Genomic DNA, 13,899 nt, shown 5'->3' with positions numbered 1-13,899 from the left:
AAAGATTTGCAGAGGCAATTAGAAGTGGCTGAGGAGATAGCTTTTACCAGACAAATTAGCCCTTAATTAGAGACCCAGCCTTGTAGGGCAGGCAGCACAGACGTTATAGAAGCACCACATGTTATATTCAGAAAATGAATCAGCATCCCCTTGGGGAAGCTAAATAGATGATGAACCTCAATACCAAGTGCTTTGAATGAATGTAATTTTATATTGTTTGTAGGCCAAACAGAAGTTTCACACTGTGTCTATGTCCGTTTACTGGCCCAACGCTCTTAACCGCTAGGCTACCTGCCACCTACCTGACCCTCATGTAACTCTCTCTCTCTCTCTCTCTCTCTCTCTCTCTCTCTCTCTCTCTCTCTCTGTCTCTCTCTCTCTCTCTCTCTCTCTCTCTCTCTCTCTCTCTCTCTCTCTCTCTCTCTCTCTCTCTCTCTCTCTCTCTCTCTCTCTCTCTCTCTCTCTCTCTCTCTCTCTCTCTCTGTCTCTCTCTCTCTCTCTCTCTCTCTCTCTCTCTCTCTCTCTCTCTCTCTCTCTCTCTCTCTCTCTCTCTCTCTCTCTCTCTCTCTCTCTCTCTCTCTCTCTCTCTCTCTCTCTCTCTCTGTCTCTCTCTCTCTGTCTCTCTCTCTCTCTCTGTCTCTCTGTCTCTCTCAGTGGCTATCATGCTGAAGGATGACTACTTTGTTCGTGGTGCGGGCCTGCCCGGGCGTTTTAAGGCGGAGAAGGTGGAGTTCCACTGGGGCCAGAGTAACGGATCTGAGGGCTCTGAACACAGCATCAACGGCAAGAGGTTCCCAGTGGAGGTGAGAGCGAGAGGAAAGGAGTCTGAATGGGAATATCTGGAGGAGAGAATCCTAGAAAAACGAGTGTATGAATGAGGAGCAGTGGGGGTGGGAGTCTGCCCCCTGTCAGAATGGCGAAGAGTAGAGGGTGGTCCCATATCGATCTAAAAATGTGAAGGCCAGGGCACTGGGGTCTGATCAGTGGATGGCCAGTGATGGTCGATCTCACTCCTAAAGCCTAAGTGATCTCTAAACCCAGCTACCCAGCTGTTGTTCCCTTGAATGGCAAAATATAATTATTATGTTTTGATTAACGACAACCCCAGCAGTCTTTACTGTCTTTGGCGAACAGATTAATATAGATCATTTGACATTTGGTGAGTTTGGCTGGTGTCAGCAGTTATAAGAAGGTTATTATAGTATTTATTTAGTTAAAGTTTTATGAAAACATTTCTATTTAGTATTTCGTTTCTGTTTAGGTTTAGTGTTAGGGACAGAAACTAACATATGCGTGGGAGGCTAGGAGCCATCTATGTGTTGTATGGTTGTTTTTTGGGGGGGGTTGTCACTTGTTGACACCGTGGGGCATTAATGCACAAGGTGATGGGTCAGGTCATAGGTTAGGTTAGGCTTAAAGGTAGACTCCGCAAGATGACGTAGATGCATGAAGGAAACAGTAGTAGTAGGTCAATTTACGAAACAACCAGGATCATTGAAGAGTGAGGCTGAACTCCGCTGTTTTGGTCCCATAGCCACCACATTGTAGCAGTGTGAAGCACAGATACTCTGTGTGACTATGTGAGAGCAAAGTCTTGCATCATGCTCATCTCAATGGCCACGTAAGGGTGGATCACTTTTGTCAAGTCAGTGGGCCAGTGTGTTGAATAATGGGTATAAACAATGTCATATTTGCACCTACATGTCAACTGCATGAACTTTACAAAAATTATGTGATCAAAGGTCATGAAGTTTTTATTGCAGCCAACCACAATTTTCTACAGTTGCTCTTCACCAACTTAAAACAGGTTTGTTAGTTATTTATTTTCAATTTACTAAATAGTTTTTTCATGTTTCGTTTTAATTTACTATAATAACCTTAATTTTAAGTATTTCAATTTGATGTTGTCATTTCAGTTTTTTTCATTGGGTGCTTTGTCCCTCCAATAACGTTAATGTGCTGCTTACAAGGTGCTGCATCTCATGTTTCACACATTCACTTTTGCGCATTGCAAAACTGATCAATAAAAGGCCGAACTCCCTCTTCTGTTATATTGATGATTTCTTGAATGATTCGATTCATTGTATGATTTGCGGTCCACTCTGTTAATCTCTGTCCTGATGTCTGCAGAATAGAATGTTCTTTCTAGCCAATATGCCAGCATGAAAGATGAACTGGATTTGATTAGTTTGGGCTGGTTATTCGTGCGACATGGTCATGGCCGTAACTATATAATATGATTGATATATGATTGACATTGGTAATTGTTTCTAATTTGACAAATAAATACATAATACAAATATATTTTTTGCACACATAGAAAATAGATTATGGGTGAACATCTGAATATGCTCCCAGCGTTGATCAAAGTTCAGAACGCTTATATTCTTGATCTGACTGAGTTCTAATAGTGCCTGCCTCTTTGCGAACGAGTGGAATCATGAACAGTGGTTTGCTCGTTATGTTTGCCTGCGTCCCCCTGATTAGCCTCCCGGATTTTCCTTTTTAGTAGCACGTCTACCACTCTCTCAAACAGCTAACTCCGCCCTCTCGTAGCACAGGCCAAACTACCCCAGCTCGCAGTCGGCTTCACTAGAGAACTACAGTAGAGATGCTGCTGACAATGTGCGAGATGCCAGACTAAAGGCCATTTTAAAACCCTCCCGCAGCAGTATTGCAGTAATGTTGAAGGGCTCTGGGTAGTATTACTTAGCCAACTAGAAGGATGAAGTAAGAGGCTAACGTTAAACGGAGCCTAAAAAGTGTTTACTAAGTTCTCATAATAACTTTGCTTTACAGAGAGTAGGCTACTGAGGCAGACAGTGATGTGGCGCTCAGTGGTGAGACTGAGGCAGGCTGCAGTGTATGCAGGAGGAAGCAGAGGAGACAGAGAGAGAGAGGAAGCAAGCAGAGAGAGAAGTTAGTTTAGTGGTTCCCAAACTTGGGGTCAGGGCCCCATGTGGGGTCCCCTGAAAAAACTGTACTAATCTAATCAAACAAGTTAGGAACTTAAAAATATATATTTTTCAATATGTACATCTCCATATGGCCTCTTCCCTATAGGCAAACAATACAGTTCTAAAAATGTCATACATTAATGTTTACATCGGTGGTTGTTCGCCATATCCATTCCCCACTGTTTTTTCAACTACAAAACTGATATTAATACAGAATCATAAGTAATATTCTAATAATTCATGTGAATGTCATAATATGATCATCTGTGTGCTCCATTCATGTCTGTTTAAACGGAGCATTATTAGTAATGCCTAGGAATACAAATGTGAATGCTATGTCATTTGATAAGAGATATAATTAAAGAGTTGATGATTTTATGCAGTTCATCATTACAACTGACTGAACAGTCACTGATGCTATGTGTCAGTGTGAATCAGTTCTCATATATCTGGGTAAAACATTACAGTTGAAGAGCTAATAGGCTTTGTAGATTGACTGAGGTGTGTTTGTAGAATGATTGATGTGAATGAACCTGCAGAAGCCAAGGTGATAATGGCTGGGGTCATTTTTGCTTGTTTTTGCTCTTCTTCAAATAGCATTTTTATGTTTTTATTTCATTGTATAGAAAAGCAGTAAATCAGCTTAAACTTTCCCCAAAAATTCTGGGGAGACCTTCCGGACCTCACTAAAACTCAAACCCTGGTTACAGCCCTGGACTTGGTTGTCTGAGAGTGTTACTGTGGTGAATGCTAATGAGTGCTGACAACTCCCCCTACTCATGTCCTTATCTGTACAGAGAGAGCGAGAGAGGGAGGGAGAATAAGAGAAAGGTAGGGGAAGGATATAGAGCTGAGGGCACAGTAGAAAGAGAGAGAGAAATAAGGGAGAAGGAATGCACTGTGGAGATAGTTCACAATTAACATTCTGTCAAGGAGGGTGATTGTGTCTAAGAGGTAATTAAATATGCCAGTGGCAGGGCAGTGTGTGTGCGCACCCCATTGCCGTCATGCCTTGCTGTGCTATTGATTATGGCTTCCCATCATCTAATGTCACATGACCTCTTTAATGTCACAGGTGCTGTGCTGACCTGTATTATAGGCGAGATGAGAGCAGCTCTCCATCTCAGCTCTTCTTCTGGTAGGAAAACAGCAGTGTTAATATAAAGTGGTAATCCACAGGTACAAAGTGGCTTTGTTACTAAATCTGGATGCAATACACTGAGGCACGGTGGGTCTCTCCCAATCTTATTTAGATGTACTGTGGCAGGGAAATTGCCAATGACAAGGTTTAATTTGGAAAATACCTTAAACCCTGGGTGGTTTTGCAGAGCCATTACTTGAAAATGTGGGTCTAGTTAAATTGGTTAGCGCTGAATCTCTGCTTCTCCCCCTTGAGCTGACCTGAATTCAGTGGCTGTGGTTTCCTCCACTGTTGTTGTCCAGTCTGAGATCATGTATAGTGTTTGATGGACAAAGGCTCAAGCTTTGGGTTTTTTCTTTCATTTTTAAAAATCTGTATCAGTGTTCCCCTATATACTTAGCCCATTTAAAATGATCTGTTTTGATCTTCATTATGTATAACCCAATATTTTATTTGATGCCACTGGCAATTTAGAACATTAGCGAAATGCTAACCCCCTAGTGATTCCTCAACACATTACCAGAGATGTCTGTCTGGTGATAAGAGTATGAAGAGAGGAGAACCCTCAGACTAAGGCAGACAGGGCTCTCAATTGCAAGGAGATAGACACTCCCCCAGCAACAGAGAAAAACAACCCCATTGACACAAAGCCTGACATATTATTAAAATAAGTACTTGTAGCTGATTATACGCATTAGTGGTGATCATGCCTTCTTCCACTTCCCTTCCTTATCCCCCCCTCTTTTTTCCCTAAGTTAATCTAACCACTCTCACTGTGTGTGTGTGTGTGTGTGTGTGTGTGTGTGTGTGTGTGTGTGTGTGTGTGTGTGTGTGTGTGTGTGTGTGTGTGTGTGTGTGTGTGTGTGTGTGTGTGTGTGTGTGTGTGTGTGTGTGTGTGTGTGTGTGTGTGTGTACGTGGGGCTGAAGCTGAAGCACTTGCTGGTCAAGTTTTTCTTAGTGGTCCTTGAAGTAGCACTCTATCCAATGGAATGAGAGATCATCTGCAATGTAAGAGGCATGTAAGCTCTGACTTCGTAAGGGAGGACATTTCTGTGATGTAATTTCTGTTGGGTGTCAAAGTACAAAGACAGGAAAATAAACAAGTTAATAGAATGAAAGAAGGATGATTTTAAACATGCTAGTCATATATAACACACTCTAAAAGCCTTTATCAACAGTAGTGGTAGTATGCTTAGTGCTAACAGAGAGACAGACTAAAGCATGTACTGTAGCTGTGGTCAGATGTCCTTGGTGACTGTCACTAACAGACCCTGGTTGGTCTGAGCCCTCTCCTATGAATACTCATGAGGACACTGCTGTCAACACAGAGGAGATTTTCTGCAAAATGCCACTTTCATTTCTTAAAGTCCTCTTGAATGATTTATGTTTACAAGCCTTGCCATTTAGTAATTGTTCTCTAATAAGCTTGTGATTAAGTGGGGGACTGCTGCGTTCCTACCTGCTGTTTTAACTGTAAAACACTGCTTAATATGCAAAGCACAGCCAGGCAGGCATGAAGCACAGCTCTCCATCTGTATCCATCACCCACGGTGTGTTACCCTGCTCATACTGTACAACAATCACATCCCCACCCTCAGTCTCTGAATGGATTCCGGAAAGATTTGGCTTCAATGATTTATAAATGAATTATGCATGGAGTATGGACTGAATTTATTTGATTGTAGGAAGCTTAACTTCATCGGGGTCATCTTCAGGATAAATTGAATGCTATAGGAATGAGTTGGTGTATCATGGAAAGGATGACACATCATCACAACAGAACTCAAACTCAGTTTAGCATAATGTCAGAATGACCTCAAATCAGGTTATTGCAGTATCATTCCTTGCAGGGACATCTCTCTGAAACTCTCTGTTTACGGTGTCAGAGAGGAAGTCTTCCCACTTTGTAATATCACACATCTGCTCCCGTGTTCTAAGGTGGTGAGAGGAGAGTGTTCCAGCTTTATTTCTCCATGCCCTCTTGACACCCTGGAGTGATTTCACTGCTCTCTCAGTCTTTCCATTCTGTCCAGCGTAAAGGCTTCCACATGCTTCCCAGCCGAAACACTTCGGAACAGTTTGAGCATATATTATGACGACATTTCGTTATGTTTTTGTTTGTTCAGTTGTTTGTCCACACAATTTTTTTTTATTGAGGCAAGCCGAAGTTGTTCGCCGAAAGTCTACGCCCCTTCGACGGTGATTGGTCAACGGTAGGGATTCTTCAGTAGTCTTTGTTGTCATTCAACAAGTGACCATTTTTTAATTTAGAAATACTCTACCAAACATCTAATTTAGATTTAAAATTGCGCGACTAAGATCTCTTCAGCAAAAACATCAAAATCAATGACAGATTTCTTGAGTTATCTTAGATAAATTTGTACTATTTTGAGGAAGTGTTTACTGGCTTAGGCGTCTCAAAATGGACAAACTGTACTTTTGTCCCTTTTTTCTCATTTTTGAAGTGAATGTCTTTTAAGGGAGTATGCGAGCACACTCATTCAGTTCGCCTAGCTGACTTCGGCTAGCCGCCAGCCGAACTGAAGCCTTCTGATGCCTAACCTGGCCTCTTCCTCCTCATTCCACCACCATTGCCCCCTACTCCTCCTTCTCCTCCATGCTCCTGCCCCTGTCCCCCCCTGTGGGCCTCAGACCAAGATGGGGGGCAAGGTAGATGATGTGCACACTCTCACAGACACTGAAGGTACTGTATCACAAATAATAGATGTAAGTGATGAATGGAATTTTATTTCCGTCAACCTTTTTGCAGTGGATGAAACAGAAAATGCATTCCTGACCTAAATGACCTTGTGCATAGATATTCATTGTGTATTTTTTCAAGTCTACCGTATGTATGGTAGTACTGTGTACAGTACTTTTGTGTCTTGGTGTGTTGATATTTGCAAAAACACAATTGATGGGCAAAGTACCTGCCCTCCATGACACCTACAGCACCCGATTTCACAGGAAGGCCAAAAAGATCATCAAGGACAACAACCACCTGAGCCACTGCCTGTTCACACCGCTATCATCCAGAAGGCGAGGTCGGTACAGGTGCATCAAAGCTGGGACCGAGAGATTGAGAAACAGCTTCTATCTCAAGGCCATCAGACTGCTAAACAGCAATCACTAACTCAGAGAGGCTGCTGCCTACATTGAGACCCAATCACTGGACACTTTAATAAATTGATCACTAGTCAATTTAAACAATGTCACTTTAATAATGTTTACATATCTTACATTACTCACATGTATACATTGTATTTATACCATCTACTGCACCTTGCCTATGCCGCTCGGCCATCGCTCATCCATATACTTATATGTACATATTCTCATTCACCCCTTTAGATTTGTGTGTATTAGGTAGTTGTTGGGAATTGTGAGATTACTTGTTAGATATTACTGCACTGTTGGAATTAGAAGCACAAGCATTTCGCAAGCATTTAACTTGCGTTAACATCTGCTAACCATCAAAAACATTTGATTTGATTCTCTTTCATTTCTAAAGTTTTCAGCTCATGTTTGTCTGTAACTTTTACTTGAGAAGTTTCATATTTGTACCTGGTCCATTTCCCTGTCACCGTGGGCCTGGTGTATCAGCAAGGCGGTCAAATTTTCAGTTGCTACAGGGTTATTTTCCTCCTGTGAGAAACTAGTCAAATTAAGATCCTACGTCTGTGCATAATGACTGGTGCGTTGGTTCTATTTTCGGTGCCTGTAGATACTTAGCACAATTGGTATAACCTTGCCAGAATGCCCACGCTTTAGTTATGCTCGTTCTGTTGTTAAGGTTACTTCCAGGTCTTGACAACACAGACGCCTATGGTGCTGTGCATGGCTATTTAATGACTTAGGGGATAGGGGATACAGGGGATACAATCAAACAAATATTGATCAAAGTCTATGCCAGGCTAGCTAAAGTTTTAATCTGCTGTCTGTGTAGTGGACAGACAGAGGAAATGAGTGGCATGTCAATCAAAACATGTCAGGGTTAGGAAGGAAGTGTAACAAGATGTCAAATAAAAAATAACAATATACAAAGGGGGGTGCCGGTACAGAGTCAGTGTGCGGGGGCACCGGATAATTGAGGTAGTATGTACATGTAGGTAGAGTTAATTAAAGGGACTATGCATAGATGACAACAGAGTGGCAGTGGTGTGGAGAAGGGAGGGAGGGGGGGGGCAATGTGAATAGTCTAGGTAGCCATTTGACTAGATGTTCATCAGTCTTATGGCTTGGGGGTAGAAGCTGTTTAGAAGCCTCTCGGACCTACGGACCTAGACATGGCGCTCCGGTACCGCTTGCCATGTGGTAGCAGAGAGAACAGTCTATGACTAGGGTGGCTGGAGTCTTTGCCAATTTTTAGGGCCTTTCTCTGACCCCGTCTGGTATAGAGGTCCTGGATGGCAGGAAGCTTAGCCCTAGGGATGTACTGGGCCGTTTGCACTACCCTCTGTAGTGCCTTGCGGTCGGCGGCCGAGCAGTTGCCATACCAGGCAGTGATGCAACCAGTCAGGATGCTCTTTCGATGGTGCAGCTGTAGAACCTTTTGTGGATCTGAGGACCCATGCCAAATCTTTTCAGTCTCCTGAGGGGGAATAGGTTTTGTCTTGCCCGCTTCACGACTGACATGGTGTGCTTAGACCATGTTAGTTTGTTGGTGATGTGGCCACTTGAAGTTCTCAACCTGCTCCACTGCAGCCCCGTCGATGAGAATGGGGGTGTGCTCGGTCCTCTTTTTCCTGTAGTCCACAATCATCTCCTTTGTCTTGATCACGTTGAGGGAGAGGTTGTTGTCCTGGCACCACACGGCCAGGTCTCTGACCTCTTCCCTATAGGCTGTCTCGTTGTTGTCGGGGATCAGGCCTACCACTGTTGTGTCATCTACAAATTTAATGATGGTGTCTGAGTCGTGCCTGGCCGTGCAGTCATGAGTGAACAGGGAGTACAGGAAGGGGCTGAGCACGCACCCCTGAGGGGCCCCTGTGTTTTGGATCATCGTGGCGGATGTGTTGTTACCTACCCTTACCACTTGGGGGGTGGCCCGTCAGGAAGTCCAAGATCCAGTTGCAGAGGGAGGTGTTTAGTCTCAGGGTCCTTAGCTTAGTGATGCGCTTTGAGGGCACTGTGGTGTTGAATGCTGAGCTGTAGTCAATGAAAAGCATTCTCACATAGGTGTTCCTTTTGTCCAGGTGTGAAAGGGCAGTGTGGGGTGCAATAGAGACTGCATCATCTGTGGATCTGTTGGGGTGGTATGCAAATTGGAGTGGGTCTAGGGTTTCTGAGATGATGGTGTGGATGTGAGCCATGACCAGCCTTTCAAAGCACTTCATGGCTACAGATGTGAGTGCTATAGGTCGGTAATCATTTAGGCAGGTTACCTTAGTGTTCTTGGGCACAGGCACTATGGTGGTCTGCTTAAAACATGTTGGTATTACAGACTCGGAGTCCTGTATTGACACTTTGCCTGTTTGATGGTTCGTCGGAGGGCATAGCGGGATTTCTTATAAGCTTCCGGATTAGAGTCCCGCTCCTTGAAAGTGGCAGCTCTAGCCTTTAGCTCAGTGCGGATGCTGCCTGTAATCCATGGTTTCTGGTTGGGGTAGGTAGGTACGGTCATTGTGGGGACGACGTCATTTGGCTCAAAGAGCGTCCACGGAGGAAATAAAAAACAAATAGATTTATTGTTGAGAGGGTAAAGGATGGAAAAGAAGAGTCAGCTTAGAGATACAGTTTTAGTGGACTCTGAGAGGAGGTTTTACAGCAAAGTCATAATATTATAATTTTCAACTGTTGGTCTATTTTGTGTTTGATTCAGAAAGGAGAAATATTGTGGAGTGGTAATTCTTATGTATTGTCATGTTGGGCCTCTCACACTTTCTCTCTTTGTGTCCCTCTTCTTCTCTATTTCTCTTCTCTTTGTCTCTCTCTCTCCCTCACACACTATTTCTATATCTCTCTCTCTCTCCCTCCCTCTGTCGTTCCCTTTCTTGGCAGCTACATTCCATTAAACCTTCAAAGATAACTGATGACTGCCATGCCAAGCTCCTTTTTTAAATGTATTTCTCTATTTTATTTATGATTGGCCTCCCTCTGGATCGGGAGGCGTGCAATTTCTAACATAATGTTATATTTCCTGGCCTGTCCTCAATGACACTGAAAAACACAGCCATTCTTTAAAAGCCCAATGCTACCTAGAGGGCAAAAAGATGTTGTCCCAGTTCTGGGCTAGCTTGATACCATTTTTAATAATCTCGTTGCCGATACAGGCTGCCTTTTGTTTTCTCAAAAGCAATATTTTCCAGATTTTATGAAAAAGCAATACTCCCGAAATTGAAAAAGGAGGGACTGACATTCTAACATTTCTCATGTAATGTATTTTGGGGTTTTAAGATAGATTTCAAAGGGCTCAACACACCAAACATGTTTAATATCCCAGCTATTGCACTATTGTATACCTGGCTTTTAAAGCCATTGTAGTGAGGGAGACTTGAGGTAGCTTTGGTGCCACAGGTGCCTATGCTACAATGATCTTTTTGATGGACATCCATTTGTGAGAAATAAGCAGAAACTGGTGGAGTGCACCAATGAAGTGCTCAGCCAGGTACTAAACTCCATGGAGAGCTCTGGTTGTGTGAATCACAGCATCAAAACAACACCTTGATGTGCTCTCTCCCAACTAGGACACAGAGTGGAGCACATCCTGTATGTCTGTCATTGGTTCCTTCCCAGCACAAAGGCTTGTGATTCAGCCTCAGATTTTCCTTGGTCCCAGAGGGTGATATCACAGAGCCCTTCCCAGTCTTGTTGCACCTCCCCTCTGATGGAACTCTATTCCTCTCAGTATCCACTTCAAAGTGGAAGAACACCGAGGCTACTGTGTTTTTGTTGTCAGACCGAACATTACAAGACTTAGGACGGACACGTGCATGATATATGTGATACATGTGAGCAGATATGCCTCCAAACACATCATATGGAACACAATCTCTTTCGTATACTTTATTATATGGCTTTGAAACGAGTGGTTTATTTATTCGCTCTCTGTCAGCGATCAAGCTCATTAGATATTTGATTAGACTTTTTATCTTGTAGCACTCCGAGTCACTGTTTTCACTCTTTGAAGGAGCGTGTTTGTTTTTGTCAAGCTCAAGTAGGCCACAATCTCTTTCTTAATGAGCCAGATTGTCCACATTAATATTTCAGTCCTATTTGCAGAGACAATACACACACACACACACACACATATACACTCCCCTAACAGTGGTGTAATTTGCAGACCATGGGAGACTCCCCAGTCTCTATCAGCCTCATTATCTATCTAAACAACTCAAAACTAGGGGACAATTCACAAACACTCTCTTCCCCTCACTCTTACACTCTCTCTTCCACTCTCTTTCCACTATCTCTTCCACTCTCTCTTCCCCTCTCTCTTCCACTCTCTTCCCCTCTCTCTCCCCTCTCTCTTCCCCTATCTTTTCCACTCTCTCTATCCCCTCTCTCTTCCCCTCTCTCTTCCCCTCTCTCTTCCACTCCCACTTCCCCTCTCTCTTCCACTCTCTCTCCCCTCTCTCTTCCACTCTCTCTCCCCTCTCTCTTCCACTCTCTCTTCCCCTCTCTCTTCCCCTCTCTCTTCCACTCCCTCTTCCACTCTCTTCCCCTCTCTCTTTCCCTCCCTCTTCCACTCCCTCTTCCCTTCTCTTCCCCTCTCTTTTTTCCACCCTCTTCCACTACCTCTTCCACTCTCTCTTCCACTGTCTCTTCCCCTCCCTCTTCCACTCTCTCTTTCCTTCGCTCTTCCACTCTCTCTTCCACTCTCTCTTCCCCTCCCTCTTCCACTCTCTCTTTCCCACTCTCTCTTCCACTCTCTCTTCCACTCTCTCTTCCACTCTGTCTTTCCCACTCTCTTCCACTACCTCTTCCACTCTCTCTTCCCCTCCCTCTTCCCCTCTCTCTTTCCTTCCCTCTTCCACTCCCTCTTCCCCTCTCTCTTTCCCTCCCTCTTCCACTCTCTCTTCCACGCTCTCTTCCACTCTCTCTTCTACTCTCTTCTGCTCTCTCTTTCCATCTGTCTCCCCCATTCTTTTGCTCCATCTTCCCAGCCCTCTTTCTCTGTCTCCTTCCCCTGTTTTACGGGGCCCTGGGCTGACATAGCGTTGTCAGATAAGTAAATGTGATCTTGAATCTCAGCATGCTGGTTGCTGAGTCATCTCAGTGTAGTGCAGGATAGGGAGGAGCTGCCATATACAGAACATACAGTACACACAGGTGCACAACCATGATTAATATTCCTTCTACAGTTTGGCAGATAAATCACACTCAGGCCTCACTGCGTTTTGTCTTTTCAGCATTTAAGCCATGCTCTTGAGTAAACATTCCACCCGTGTATATGGCAGACATGCTTGGTGTAGTTGATATGGCCATGTTCCCCTCTCTTCTTCCTCATTTCCTCTCTTCTCTCTTCAGTCTTTAGGACAGTGGTATTCAAACTTATTAAGTGGGAACCCCATTTTTTCCCCAATAATTTCTGTTGACCCCACCCCAAATCTAATGACACAACCTTAAAACCGGTAAATTTAGATTTTTACATCAATAAATAACCTTCAATTCATAGCATTTTCATCTCTTATCTAAATGAAAGGAAACCAATTCATGTATTTTTAAAATGATCTTTCTCAAAAATGTTTGCATATTTGTCCCATCCCATATTTGTACTCTTAATTTTTTGTTACTAATAAAATAAAAATCTTGTTTTATTTATTTTTCCGACCCCTCTGCACCTCCCCCAGTGGGGTCGCGACCCCGACTTTGAATACCACTGCTTTATAAGCACCATGGCCCCTCTCTCGTTGGGATTCTGAACCTGTGTAGTGTTACTTAAGCAATAAAGCCCAAGAAGGTGTGCTATACCACGGCTATACCACGGCTAAGGGCTGTTCTTTACTACGATACAGCATGGAATGCCTGGACACAGTTCTTAGCCGTAGTATATTGGTCATATATCACAAACCTCGAGTGGCCTTTTTGCTATTATAAACTAATAATTAGAGCAGTAAAACAAAATGTTTTGTCATACCTGTGGTATATGGTCTAATATACCACGGCTGTCAGCCAATCAGCATTCAGAGCTTGAATCACTCAGTTTATAATACCAGTTATATTAAGGCTGTCAAGCGCTATATGCTTGGAACGTGTCCTTAACTGCTCAAACATATTTTTTTCTCTCTCCTGGTGGTCCGTAAAGTCTAAAACATTTTTAGATGTGTCTGTACGATTCACATGAGGTGCTATCCCCTCTGTCAGGAGCAAAGACTTGAATTGGCTCATTTGTGCTGGAGAAATTGGAAAATTGTGCTGTCTGTGCTGTCTGACACAAGCAGAGGGAGAAAAGGTTGTAGAGATTGAGGGTGGAGAAGAGGGGAGGGAGAACATGTGCGTGCGTGAGTGTGTTGGCTGAATGGATGGGAAATCTTTGGGAAGCGCTCCCCGGGGCTCTGGCCACTCGTTTATCTGCCTCCTTCCTTCACGTTGATGGCTGTTGTTCTAAAGAGATAAAGTGTGGAGGTGGATAAACGCAGCCTGTCAGTCAAAGCTAACAGAGTGAGGGATGGAGTCGCCAGGCCAACCATGGCACTCTCTACCCCCATGAGAAGCCACACAGAGGATCCATAATCATGATACATTAACATGCCACCTGCATAGGTCTCATGATTAATCACATAGACCCGTTAATGTTGGGGTAATGTTTTCCTCGCTCTCATGCAAGATATTAATACAGTTGAAGTCGGAAGTTTACAT

The 13,899-nt window shown here is 43.6% G+C and overlaps 1 protein-coding gene across 3 annotated transcripts in view; it reads left to right on the top strand.

The window, feature by feature from the left end:
* Nucleotides 1-13,899, top strand: part of LOC109896944 (receptor-type tyrosine-protein phosphatase gamma) — a 317,719-nt gene that overhangs the window by 213,692 nt on the left and 90,128 nt on the right. For all 3 annotated transcript variants that reach the window (XM_020491414.2, XM_031806855.1, XM_031806938.1), the window contains exon 4: nt 655-803. In XM_020491414.2, the coding sequence (XP_020347003.1) occupies nt 655-803 (149 nt within the window). The remainder of the gene's footprint in view (nt 1-654; nt 804-13,899) is intronic.

The sequence above is a fragment of the Oncorhynchus kisutch genome, linkage group LG1, assembly GCF_002021735.2.
Source record: "Oncorhynchus kisutch isolate 150728-3 linkage group LG1, Okis_V2, whole genome shotgun sequence".
In the NCBI taxonomy this organism is placed as follows: domain Eukaryota; kingdom Metazoa; phylum Chordata; class Actinopteri; order Salmoniformes; family Salmonidae; genus Oncorhynchus; species Oncorhynchus kisutch.
This window is presented reverse-complemented; position numbering and strand designations above follow the sequence as displayed.